Source organism: Heterostelium album (assembly GCF_000004825.1).
Source record: "Heterostelium album PN500 unplaced genomic scaffold PPL_contig26, whole genome shotgun sequence".
Taxonomy (NCBI): Eukaryota; Evosea; class Eumycetozoa; order Acytosteliales; family Acytosteliaceae; genus Heterostelium; species Heterostelium album.
Window position 1 is genome coordinate 198168 of NW_008805103.1, and position 14335 is coordinate 212502.

At 29.9% G+C, this 14335-nt stretch overlaps 4 protein-coding genes across 4 annotated transcripts; 1 reads left to right on the forward strand and 3 right to left on the reverse strand.

Annotated features, from left to right (window-relative positions):
• Positions 1–733: 733 nt before the first annotated feature.
• etnkA (ethanolamine kinase A) lies at positions 734–1968 on the reverse strand (the record flags this gene model as incomplete). Its single annotated transcript, XM_020582557.1, has 3 exons — positions 734–1398; positions 1485–1703; positions 1803–1968. 3 exons carry the CDS (start codon positions 1966–1968, stop codon positions 734–736), a joined length of 1050 nt encoding a protein of 349 aa, XP_020426911.1.
• A 1028-nt stretch (positions 1969–2996) lies between these two features.
• Positions 2997–7283, reverse strand: gacF (Rho GTPase-activating protein; the record flags this gene model as incomplete). Its single annotated transcript, XM_020582558.1, has 7 exons — positions 2997–3029; positions 3739–3758; positions 3812–4004; positions 4438–4914; positions 4942–6050; positions 6140–6413; positions 6501–7283. 7 exons carry the CDS (start codon positions 7281–7283, stop codon positions 2997–2999), a joined length of 2889 nt encoding a protein of 962 aa, XP_020426912.1.
• Positions 7284–9670: 2387 nt separating this feature from the next.
• On the reverse strand, positions 9671–10911 carry cdk11 (putative protein serine/threonine kinase; the record flags this gene model as incomplete). The annotated part of the gene is made up of 4 exons (XM_020582559.1): positions 9671–9866; positions 9963–10336; positions 10499–10638; positions 10770–10911. 4 exons carry the CDS (start codon positions 10909–10911, stop codon positions 9671–9673), a joined length of 852 nt encoding a protein of 283 aa, XP_020426913.1.
• Positions 10912–11881: 970 nt separating this feature from the next.
• On the forward strand, positions 11882–13672 carry PPL_11813 (beta-N-acetylhexosaminidase; the record flags this gene model as incomplete). Its single annotated transcript, XM_020582560.1, has 1 exon — positions 11882–13672. One exon carries the CDS (start codon positions 11882–11884, stop codon positions 13670–13672), a length of 1791 nt encoding a protein of 596 aa, XP_020426914.1.
• Between the last annotated feature and the right edge of the window lie 663 nt (positions 13673–14335).

Genomic DNA, 14335 nt, shown 5'->3' on the forward strand with positions numbered 1-14335 from the left:
AATGGTATAAATTGAATCAAGTTAAAACTAAATCATTGCTATATATCAATATTTTAACAAATAATTAACTAAATTATGAGAAACGCAACAAGAAATATGGTTTTTAAAACCAAAAAGACAATGCACAAAATCCATGTAAAGATAATGGGAACAAGGATTTATAAAAGAATAAAGTTTGGAAAAGAATAAGCCAACCAATATTAATATTAGGTAGGTAATATTGTTATGTTTTTGTTTGATTTTAAAACCTTTTATTAATAAACTTTTTATCTAAAATCTAACCATGGTTTTTAGAACTTTAAATATGTACATACTTTATTAAATCTTTCTAAAACAATATTTATTTAAATAAATCTAAATTATCTGTAATTCTTTTTGTTATTATTAAAATTAGAATAGACAAAAGGTTAACAAAAAAAAAAAAGTAATTTATTATTATTATTAAAATTTTAATAATAAGAGATATTAATGTAATGCATTGTTGTTTTGTTACAAAAGATATTTAAATATCTTTTTTTTTTAATAGTTAATTAAAGAGTTCATTCGATTGGTTGGTATTCTAGATTATTGTTGTTGTAGTTGTTGTTGGAATACATTCGAATTGTTGTTGTATCTGGTACATATTATTATATATTTAAATAAATAATTTGAATCAAAACTATGTGTATGGTTGGTGACTTATTAAGTTGTTATTGTTGTTGTTATTATTATTATTATTATTATTATTATTAATTTATGGAGTTATTGATAAGAACTTTTCTTTTGTTGCCCAATAGCGATCGAAACGTGCTTTACCATACTCGAGATAGTCGAAATCGATCTCTGAGTTCATAGCCTGTACGATCGACCAGAATCCCCAGAACAAATGAGAGGAAAGTGAAAATTGGTTGGATTCTACAAAGAGTTGGTGAACTTGATCGTCGGATGGCTTCTCGCCTTTGTTGAGCACAGTCAGATACTCCTGGATGAAGATGTTCTGTTGTTCCTCGGTGGGATAAAGCGAGTAGTCCGGACCGAAACCGGCATACTCATTAAAGTGGTTGCCAAGCTCGAAGCCTCTAAAGTTGTAGTTTGCATATTCGAAATCGATGAACGATGCTTTCTCTTCGCCATCGACAATGATGTTACGCGAGAGTAGATCGTTGTGACAAAAGACGATCGGTGAGTTCAGCTTGGCCAGTGTTTCCTCCAGCTGCTTAAACTCTTGTTTCATCTCTGGCACTCTCAGTGTCTTGTAATAGTCTTGACGTTTGGCATCTGGATATACTTCCGGTGCCAACGCTGCCCACTTCTTGATGGTGCTCCACACCGATGGTTGCTTACGAGTTGGCATCTCCAATGAATGCCATTCTCCGACTTCTCTTGCAATTAATCTTTGTAATTTCGGTTCACTTAGATCTACAAAAGAAAGATTAGATTATAACAAAGTTAACTTCAATTCATCACTCTCAGAGTGTTGTTGATTAACATATATTAAGTCTTACCTTGATGTTCCAATGGTCTGCCTGGAATGAAACCATAAATACAGCCATTATCGAATAGCCCATAGAATTTGGCACCCAAACCATTCAAATCTGCTTCGGTCTGTACAACCAATTCATTCTTTCTGTCAATGATATCCTCTGATTTATATCCATAAAGTCTAATTACAACTGGCAAATCCTTTGCCTTTGGTTCAATCGATTTATCTTCAACTAAATATACTGTGTATAGTAGTAGTAGTAGTAGTAGTTTATTGATTAATATGACTATATACCTAGGAAATAAATAAAAAAAGATTCAAATATTGGTAATTCACTTACAAATATTGGTAATTCCACCATTTAATCTTGTGATTGATAGTTGATCGTCTGAAGAATCATGATATTCAGGTACGAAATGACGAGCAATATCTCTCAATCCTTGATCTATATTATCCTTTTGTACAGTGTAATGGAATACATCATAGGTTGTCTTTGTCTTGATCATTTTTGTTTTTATTTTATAAATGAATGTCTTAAATTGATTATATTAAAAAAAAAAGGTATTAGCAAACACTATTTTTTTTTAGTTTTTATTATTTAATAAGTAAACAAAACAAATAATAAATATATATTACTTTTACAGAAATAATATTATTTGTAATATTTTTTGTAGTTATTTTATATATTTATGCAAACACAAATTATGAATTAGTTTGTTTTTATTTCGGGTGGTGTTATATGTGTATGTGGGGGTAACTTGTCAAATCTATTATCAAAACAAAAATAAAATAAAAAGAAATAAATAAATAATTATATTACAGTTGATATATTATATATATTTATTGATGGCTTTTTGTTATAAGGAAAATAATATCTAACTTTTCCTTTGGTTAATCAGGAGTTTTATTGTTTTAATATTTTTAGAAATCGATTGAAATGGAAAATGGATAAATATTAAAACACAGTGTATGAAAAATAATAATTTAAAGATAGTTTTTTCTTTTTGTTTTATGAATGTATTTCCATTTCTATTCTATTCTTTCTTTTTCTATTTCTTTCTTTCTTTCTTTCTTTATTTTTAAAGATATAATATATTATGTAGTTGGTAGTAGTGATTGACAACGGTTGCTACTGTTTTTGTTATTTTAATTTTTGATGTGTCGACGTATATATAGTGTGTATTTGGGAAATATATAATGTTTATGTGGGTGTGTTGTGTGTGGGAATATTATTATTAATAATATTGTTATTGTTGTTTATCACTTTGCGCTTGCTGCTGTTTTACTTTTTCTTTACTCTTTTCTTTACCTTTGTTTATTTAATTTAATTTATTATTTAATTTAAAAAAATTAATGTATTTATATAGTATTATTTGTAACTAACTTTTGTAATATTATAAAAAAATAATAATAATAATAGTAATTGTTATATTATATCTCTTTGTTATTGTTTTGGATGTTTTTTTTTAAAATTTTTATTTTTAAATAATATTATTCAAAAAAATTGCAAAAAAAGTTTCGTTTGAAAGTTTTTTCAGGCAGCAACTTCTTTGTTTGGGGTTTTGAACTGAAAAAAAAAAATCTAATTTCAACCACACCACAATTGTGAGTGGGGCATTTGGAATTTCTATTTTCCCAGTCTGACAAGCAGTTTTTCAAAATATGTAATTAGTTTTATTTTTCTCATTTGCATAGGTGTTTAAGGTGAAACCCCTTTCTTTTCATTAAAAATCGATTTTTCTTTCAATATTTGCAAGAGGCAAGGGTTTTGCACTGGTCTTACCAGTAATGGTGATATGTGATGATTAAATATAAATAAATATATCTTAAAAATTCACAAAATCTAAATTATTGATTTATTGATTTTTATTAATAATAAATTGAAAAAGTCATTTTAAAAATCAAATTAAATTAGAGTAATCATGCAATAAATCAAAAATAAAAAAACATTAATTGTTTTCGGATTTAGATAAATTAGATAGATTGATTGATTTTACAAATTTACAACGAAATTTCCTTCAACATTTAATTAAGATTTTTATTTATTTATTTTCTTCTATTAATTCTAATTGTATTTTTAGAATGACAACAAACAACATTTTTTAAGTTAATTATTTTAGAAACTGTGTAGACAAGATTTTCTTCAATGCTTTTATAAATTTGTGATTCTATTACAACTTTCTCACCTTTCTCAATTTGGCATGGAAAACTCAAAGACATGATAATACAAAATCCAGGAATATAGTTATCAATATAATATTATCATTAAGTGTTACTCCTACTACACTACAGATATCTAGAAAAATTTAATTAAAGAGGATTATTATTATTTTTTTTTAAAATAAATACCAATTAAAGTTGTAACCATGCCAGCACTTAACTGATAGAAATTATTGCAAAAGGAATCAGGAATTATCACTATGATTCTAAAAATAAGATTTTCGAAATCCAAATCATATTTTTCCTTAAAAGATAGAATATGTAAATCGAAACTTGGAAGAGAACTCCATTCTTCTACATTCTCATAGATTGTTTTTATTTTCTTAATTTAATAAATTTTTTTTTTTTTTAAAGTTATTTATATTCTATCTTTTAAGGAAAAAAAAAGTATTGTTATTCAAATAAAATTTATTTTTGTTTTCTTTCTCTGTTGTTGTTTCAATTTATTATTTAGTTAATTTGTCACAACCTGTTTCAATAGTATTTTTTTGAAAAAAAGTCTATGGCCGAGATGATCTGGAAAACAATAAAAATATTAAAAAAGAATAATTATAACTTTAATTATTTTGTTTAAAAAAAATCTCTAAAAAAGATGTAATTAATAAATAAATAATGTTGTTTTTTTTTCTTTGGTTTATTATAAAATATAAAATAAGATAGAAATACACTCTCTTTTTGTTTTCATATGATTACTACTCTTTTCTATTTTCCCAGATAGAGGTTAGTTGTTTGACAGAGTCATGGTTGCGTGTTACTACACCATCGCTCATGAGCAGTGCACTCTGACCATGCAGATGAGAAAGTGTCGATGGAAGATAGTGATTATTTGATAAAGATTGTTTAGATGTTGTTGTTGTTGTCGATGATGATGATGACATTACAGTTGGTTTAATTGTTGTTTTCAATGAGGATGACGATGAAGATGATGTTGTTGTTGTTGTTTTATGATGATGTGATGTGAATTGTGGAAGTGATGGTGATGTTACAGATCTCGATGATATATTCAAGGTCGGTCGCTTAAGGTAGGTAGGTGATTTCGATCTTGGTTCACCACCACCACCACCTGTATAGCTAGTCAAGTTCTTTGATGATGTCGATATTGGTGTATTACTCTGTGGCATTGAGAAGTTCTTTGTATTATGATAGGTAACCTTGCTTTTACTACTATTATGATTGCTGTTACCACTTCCACTCCCACTTCCACTGTTGATAGTACCAGTTCCGTGTTTACTCTTTATTGAATTCAATGTTGATCTTACACTTGGATTACTACTGTTATCAACGATATTAACAGGTTTTTCTTTCTTTTGTTGTAGTTGTTGTTGACTAATATTACATAATGATTCTGTTGTTGATGTTGTTGTTACAGTATCTTGTTGTTGTTGTTGTTGTTCTTCAATCTTTGTATTTAAATCTAAAATAACTTTAAGTTCTTCTTCTTCAGCTTCTTCAATGGTGATCAACTCGGTTGTACCTTCTTTTGAGATCGATAGTGTTACATCTGCTTGTTCTGCTACTGTCTCTAAGAGTAGTTGTTCATGTTCTTGTTTCTGTTGATCTTTCAATGCTTTAAATATGCTAAGTATCGAAGGAACATCAGATTGCTTATAGATATCACTAGCATTATCATTCGATAGACATCTCTGATTTCTAGTTAGATTGTTATTGTTATTATTATCACTATTATTATCATTGTTGTTATTTGTTGTCACACTATTATCATTATCATTATCACTATCATCGGTTGAGTAATCTTCATCTACATCGCTACCAGTATGTCTAGAATGCCAAGAGATAGGTCTACTCTCCAACGATATCGATTTACTATTCTTTCTTGGGGCGACACCTTCTGACCTTGGTTTTTGCTGCTCGAACAACACCGACAATCTCACCATTCTCGTATTCGATCTTCTTCTTCTTCTACTGGCAGTTCCACTTATTGACTTTACCAGTGGAATACCAACACTACCAGAAGTACTACTACTTGTACCAATAGTTTGTTGTTGTTGTTGTCGTTCATTGATGTTCTCTTCAGTTTCATCAACATTCTCAACAACAACAGCATCAGTAGTAGTTGTATTAGTAGCAGCGGCAGCAGCAGGTACATCTACACCAAATATAATCTCATAGTCATCGATTAACTTGGTTACGACATCGATACATGAACAATCGAAAGAATGTATTAGCGATGGTGCAAAGCATACTGCGAGATTGTAGGAACCCATCTTATTGAACTCCTCATTCAGCGACACAGCATGTAGCAACTCGAATAGATATCTTAATATCAGATATTGTCCTTTACTAAGTTCTATCTTTAACAAATCCTTTAGTTGTCCACTTATCTCTTGTTGATTATCTAGATTTGATTCTAATTAGTTTTAAACTAATATGTTAGTTTCTGTCTGTTCGACAACAACAATGAAATCAAAGTGCAAATAATATAATAAGTAATCTTACCATATAACTCAGATATATGTTTATGTAGATTATATGGGAAGATAGGTGATGATCTCTCCCTTAGATACTGTTTTAGCAATCCACCGACGTTGTGTGGTTCTTTGTAGTCTGAAAGATCAACTTCATCGGTCGATGCCATCGCATGTTTCAAACGCTGTAACTCCATTGTATTGGCAGACTCTCTAAACAAACCTGGTACTTTCAATGCCTTCTCAAAGAGATATTCAATCGATAGTTTAATTGTTTTTGGAATATCCGTATAATCTTCAGTTGACTATATATATATATATATATTATAATTAATAACAATTTAATTAATTAAGTAAGTAATATAATAAAAAAATGTTAAAACTTAACTTACGGATTCAATTGTTTCAATGAATCTTGATTTTCTTTGTGAACCATATAGATTATTATTATTATTGTTGTTATTATTATTGTTGTTATTGTTTAATAGGTTATTCAAGTTTGATGAACTTGTTGATGATGATGTTTGTGTACCTAGGAGTGTTGGTTGTGTTATTTCGTTGAATGGTATCTTTTGTAGTTGTGTTGTGTATTGTTGGGTGAGTCCCGATTTCAGAGACATCTCTGCAATCTCTTTCTTTAGTTTATTGTTTACTTTTACACGACGGATGGCAGCTGCGAATCTCGATGGTTTCTTGTTGTTCTTAGAGTTACCACCGTTCTGCTGTTGTAAGTTGTTGTTGTTTGGTGATGAATCAGCACTCTTTGACAATGGAATATCTGCACCGTCCGACTCATCGTTGGATCTCGGTGAATTCGGTGGTGATCTCGCCGGCGAACCAGAGTAATCACTTCCATAGCTATTATTTAAACTTGGTGATGATGATATTAATTCCTTTCTATTATTAAAACTGTTATTAATATTATTACTATTGTTATTGTTATTTCCTGAAATATTATTATTTTCTTCTTTTGATTTTGGTGAGTTTTGTTGCTGCTGTTGTTGCTGATATAGTAATTTTAAATTGGGGGTACTATTTGAGTGAAGATGAAAAATATTGAATTTCTTTTTCGATTGTGCGCGCTGATATTGTGGTGGTGTTGTATTTCCATTTTCATTTCCATTTCCACTAACACCACTTCCGGATCCAGTGGAAGAAGATAAATTATCAATCATCTCTTAAAATTAATTATTGTTACAATTTCAATTCAATTCCAGTTCCAAGTATGACACTCTGACTAACTAAATAATAAATAAATAGATATAAAGTAAATATTACAAGATCTTGTTTGATTTTAAAGTCTACATTGAAATAAAAGGAAAAAAAAAGATTAAAGAGGAGAAAGAGACAGATGATTAGATATTTCAATTCCTTGTATGTATGTTTGTTTAGTAATATGTATTTGAAGATTGATTTAATTAAAGTTTAAGTTTAAAACAATTGATTTGATTTGATTTTCATTTGTTTTGATTGGAGAGAGTGAAATCAGAAGGGGTAATTTGTGGGTTGCGCGAAATTTATTGATTTGTGAAGGTGGTACTCCTTTACTGGTGCTCTCTATTCATGATGAGGCTTTGTGGGTCTTGTGTGAAAAGAGGGTCCACAACACACAATCAATAAAAAAAAAAATTCAAACTTGTGGAAATTTTATTAAAAATGGAAAAGATTGGGTTCTTCATAAATAAAAAGTTTGTTTTTTTTGACTGTGATTTTCAAATAATCTTAGTTTTTGCAGGTCAAGCAAATTGAAATCTGTTCCATCTATGTCGTGTCTCAAGACAAGAATAATTTCATTGAAACAATTTAATTGATTGAAATGTCTTTTGAAAAATTAAAAAAATAAGAAAATAAAACAGTAAAAACTAAACTATTTATAATATATTACATATGATTTTAAAAACTTACAAATTAATTGTTTATATGTATATTTTTTAGTTGTTGTTAATGACAATTAAACAAATGTTACCTATTCTACTAGAAATCTTTCTTTTTAATAATTTGCTTTTAAATATTAAAAAATACCAATAACAATTCAAAAACAAATAAATGATAAAATAGTTCTATTGTTCCTGTTGTTGATTTTTCATATGAATCGAATCGAATGAATAAGAATTCTTAAAGTGTAAACCAGTTTACTGCTGATTCGAATTGATTTGATTTGATTTGGTTTGATTGATTTATAAATAAATGTATCAATAATTTTAATTTACACAAATTTAAATAACTATTGAAAAATATATATTTTTTATATATTTTAAAAATTATTGATTGATAGTTTGATATTAATATCATGGAAGTATTTGTTTACTATTATAGTATATATTAAAAAAATATTATAACACACAAACAAACAAACACACAATACAAAAAAGCTACAAACCCCCTCTTCAGTCAAACCAAATCAAAACCAAAAAAAAAAATAATAACAACAAAATCAATCATACAGTCTATTTATCGAATCAATCAAAAAAAAAAAAATGAATAACACATCCATCTTCTATATATCTCTCTCTTTTACCCATTGATTGTATACAATATAATTGGTAGAAAAAAAAAAAAAACATTCCACAATCAATCACATGATTGATATGAATGTACAACATTTTTGTATATAATATAGATATTAGATTAGGTCAGGTTGTTTTGTCCTCATACATTAATCCATCAATCAAACACAAACACAAACAATAAAAACAATCATATCATTAAAAAAGAAGAGTTTGTGGAAATTGTGGTTAATTTAACATGCTGTCAAAGAAATCAACAATAAACAGAGAGACACCACAACACGACAATAATAATAACAATAATAGTCTACACTTTTGATTTATCGAAAATAATGTTTTATTAGCAATAATCAACGTCAATTTACAAAGAATAGTACAAAAACTGTCAATGACATTAGTTAGTTAGTTCAATAAGTATTGTCGTTGTCGCTGTAGTTGTTGTTGTTGTTGTTGTTGTTGTTGTTGTTGTTGTTTGTTTAATTATTTTTTTTGTCAATGATAAAGTTATAATAAATAGATAGGGTTGTTGAGGTGTTGTCAACTGATGTGTTATTTAAAATTTTAATCAAAATCGAATCAAACTAAAATGTATATTTAATAATAATTAACAAAGTTCGTTAAAAGAGAAATTAAATAAAAGTAAAAAGTAACTTTACTTTTACACTCATTCACTTCACAATTATATCAGTATTGATTGATCTTATAGCTATTTTTAGAACAATACATTTATTGATTGCCGACCTGTTGTTGGTTATATATATATACTTATATTATAACCAAAAATAACTATTCATTATATCACAACAACAACAGTGATGATGATGATATTCTCATTTCGAAAATAAATAAATAATGACTGTTGCCATAGTCATGTTTATATTTATTTATATACGTCTATATTTTAAAAATAGGAGGTAATAACATATTTGATGATCGGTTTGTGATTTTAGTTACTTTGTAAAATGAAATATAAAGAAGAAAGGGATTGTTAAGTTAACATATACATATGTATATTGTTATATATTATTATTATCTACAATGATGATCTTATCGGATCAAGATGTTTTATGAGTGGTTGGGAAAATAGGCATGAGTGCAGTATCTCGAGGTGGTGGATTCTCTTTGAAATAGGGGTGTTCCAATGCTTCCGCTGCTGTTATTCTCTTCTCTGGATCATACGTCAACAGTCTCGACAATAGATCATAGGTCTGGTCGGTTATATGTGGGAATTTATTCTTCAAATTATTATAACTAAATAAATATGATATAAATCAATGTTAACATTGAGTTTGTTGAGTTAATAAAGTAAATATTAAAGTTGATTGGTTCTTCTTTAGAAAAACTTACGGTTGTGGTATTAAGTTTAGATTCTTAACCAATGGAAGTTTGTTGAATCCGTCCCAGATTTGTTCGTTGGGTGTGCCGAGAAGCTTGAAGATGCGGTCGAGTTGGTCGATTTCCGATGTGCCTGGCAGGAGTACTTCACGTGAGATAATCTCGGCAAAGATGCAGCCGACCGACCAAATATCGATGGGCGTCGAGTAGATCTGGGTTCCGAGGAGTAGCTCTGGCGCGCGGTACCACAGCGTGACGACACCCTCGGAGAGCGGGCGCAGCGGACTGCCGTACTCACGCGCCAAACCGAGATCGGCGATTTTCAACTCACCGCAGTTCGTGTACAACAGGTTCGCTGTCTTTAGATCACGGTGAACCACCCAACTCTGATGGAGAAACTTGACACCGGACAACAGCTGGTAGATCAGTGTTTTGATCTCCGATTGCATCAGTGGTTTCTTGATGGCTTCGAGTAGACCGCGCAAATCGTGATCGATATACTCCATCACCATGAAAATACTCTTCTCCGAGGTGACGATCTCCTTTACATTGACGAGATGCGGGTGCTTCAGCTCCATCAACACACGTATCTCACGCACTGAAGTCAGTGGGAATCCTTCTTTTTCGTGTTCTGTCTTTATCTTTTTCAGTGCCACAATTTCATTGGTTTCTTTATCCATTGCTTTATCTAATTATATATATATAGATGTTATAGATCGTTAGATAGTTAGATAGATAGAAAGATACAAAAACAAAGATCTTTGTCAACACAATGATGATGATCCTGTGTTATTAACAATAAACTTTCTCATTACTTACAAACAACACCAAATGCACCTTCATTGATTGTATTTAACTTTTTATAACAATCAACGCTTCTACATGGTGAAAACGGTTTAAATTCTCTTTTTAAAACTACATTGTTGTTCTCTCTTTTATTATTATTATCGATAATCGACATTTGTTTTATTTTAGAAATCTATGTTTCAAGATTTTGTTTCAAAATGCATTCTAAAAAAAAATATTTTAATGAAGCATGAACATGTTTAAAAAAAAGATTTAAAATTTTTTGGTATCTCATTAGTTTTAACAAATAATTGTATGATAGTTATTCCTCAATTACAATTTATATTAATCTTCTAAATTGATAAATCACGAATCGAAATTTTTTTTTGGTATAAACTAAAAAGTCTATACCAAAGAATAGGTTATATCATTTGTTTTTTTCTGTTCAAATTTGAAAACCTTATTATATGTCAAAAAGATAATATTTACATAAATATGATATCTTGAAGTATTATTTTTTTTCCAATTTAAAGATTTTATGAAACTTATATGTTTATTTCATGGTTTTACAAGAGACTTTTTCTTGATCCTTTGGGATTCTGCAGAACTGTTTGTTTTATCTTTAAGAATTGAAAGTATTAAGATTAATTTAAACCACCTATTCAATCAATATCATTTTTAAATTATTAGGTTAAACAGAATCTTTATACAGTATAAGAAAAATAAGCGAATACTTTCAAAAAATAATTAATAAATATTTCAGATTTGATTAATATATAGTTAAAAGGGAGCATTGTTTCAGTTTTTCGTACCCTGGTTGTCCAAAGTGCCAAATTAAAAAAAAAAGGGCCTATCTCATTACAATTTAGATTTTTTGTTGCCGTCATCTGAAAAAAAAACTCCAAATACGGAAATGTAAAAAAACAACAACTCAAATGATTCGGTTGATGAGGGAAACAATTCTGAATACTAAATTGTAATACTTAAAACGATATTCATTTTAATTCATCAATATTTTTTATTAGTTTTACTTTATTTTTTTTTTTATCTTTTCTTTTCTTTATATATCTCTATAATTATAACTATTTATTAATTTATTACTATTTTTAAAAAGAAATAAAATAAAGAAAAAAAATATAAAAAAAATGAATATTAAATTAAATAGAAAAAAGAAAATATATTTAATAACTTTTTTTATTATATGTGCCATCGTTCTTATTGTAACACCATCGGCCTATTATGGTGTGAGAAATAAGAGGGATTCCCACGATCGATCTAATCAACCGGAAGATATAACTCCAAATACAACAGATACACCATCGCCATCACCATCACCATCACCATCACCATCGCCAACACCAAAACCATATCCAGCACGACCAATGATTGTTCCTTGGCCAGATTATATCACTTACCAAATGAATAGCTTGGTGATTTCCAACCAATTCCAGCTGCGTATTGTCAACTCGAAATCCGACATTTTGGCACAAGCTGTTCAGAGATATCAAGAACTGTTGCCACTCGACTATGTTGCCTGGACAATCAACCCAGAGTTACCGCTGTTAAATGCTTGTACAGTCAGTGTTGGATCCGACAATGAAAATCTTTTTCTCGGTGTCGACGAATCGTATCATTTGGAAATCACTGTCGATCAAGTATGCAGCCTCTATTCCCCAACTGTTTTCGGTGCACTCCGTGGTCTTGAAACCATTTCACAGCTGTTCGTTCTGAATGGAACAACCGGTAGTTTGGTTTTCAACTACTATCCAGTGTTGATCAAAGACAAACCTCGATTCCCACATCGTGGAGTGATGTTGGATACCTCCCGTCACTTCTATCCGGTTCCAACTATCAAGCAATTCATTGACACCCTGTCCTACGCCAAAATGAATGTTTTCCATTGGCATTTGGTTGATGCCAACTCCTTCCCGATGGAGAGTAAAGTCTATCCAAATATGACAATGGGTGCATTCAATGGCTTTGAAATCTACCGTCAATCTGAGATCCTAGATGTCATTGAATACGCCAAGTATCGTGGAATCCGTGTGATGCCAGAGATAGATGTACCGGGTCATGCAACTTCCTGGGGATTCGCTTTTCCTGAGGTGCTTCCGGATGACTTTAAATCGATGGACAACTGTCATTCCGATAGATACACATGGGACAATGTTCCACTGGATCCAACCAAGCCAAAATCACTGGAAGTCGCCACTGCACTCATTAAAGAAACAATGAATTTATTTAATGATGAATTCATTCATATCGGTGGTGATGAAGTCGATAGAAATTGCTGGCAGAGCAAACAAATCCAACAATGGATGAATGACAATGGATTCAAAGGATTCGACGATTTGGAGCGTTGGTTCGACAGCAAGATTCAAAACACAGTGATCGACAACAAGAAAAGTCCAGTCGTCTGGGAAGATTCTTTCTTTTTATTCGGTAAACATTTAGGTAACAATTCAGTGGTGGATGTTAAGTTACCCAAAGAAACAATTATCCATCTCTATCACAACTTGTCGTTGTCCTCCGATATTGTATCGCAAGGCTATCGTGTCATCGTATCGAATGCATGGTCATGGTACTTGGATCTCAGACAGCCATGGCAAGTCTATTACGCCAATGAGATATCTCAGTGGATCGACAATGACGATGCCAAACAAGTGTCGTTGCTACTCGGTGGTGAGACATGCCTGTGGAGTGAGAACGCCGACGTCACCACCCTCTACAAGAAAGTCTGGCCAAAGAGCGGAGCGGCAGCCGAGCGACTCTGGTCCAAGGCGTCACTCAACGACACCGAAGAATTCGAACCACGACTAAAGTCATTCAATTGTCATCTCTACTACCGTGGTTTCGGTGTAACTCAAACCGATATCTTACCAGGATCTTGTTTCGAGTCCAATTTCGTAAACACCTACCAAATGGCTCATCAATAATCAAATCAATGTACTACTACAACTATAATATTAATAATAGATATAAAAACATATATATATCTCATCCACACAAGTATAATTTAATTTTATACAAAGAATGAACAAACCTTAAAAATAAATCTATTTATTTATATATTTTCCTATTCCTAATATGTAATACGTGAATTCTAGAAAGAAATCAAAAGATCTTTTAACAAAAAAAAAAAATAATATCTAAAAAACTTCTAATAAGATAAACCATGAATGAATGATGTTTTTTTTTAAAGATGATTAAAATAGTGATTGATCAATGATGACACCACCTTTTTACACATTGTTTCGACTACATTTTTTTACCAGAGAGAATTTTTGGACACCCTTTTTTTTTAAGATGTTTTTCTAAAATGGTGTTTATATGTTATCATTGGGTTAAACACCACTTGAACATCTTATTGATTTGTTTTTATTTTAATTTTTTTTATGAATTAATTGAAAAAAACAAATGAAATTTAATTAATCACATGTTCAAATTTTTCAATTTTTACAAAAATCAAACATATATTATTGATTAAACTAACATATACAAATACATACATATACATACATATAAATACTACTTATACTTATATAATTATTTTTTTTATTATTTTTTACAAAAAGTAACAAATATTAATTTAATTACTA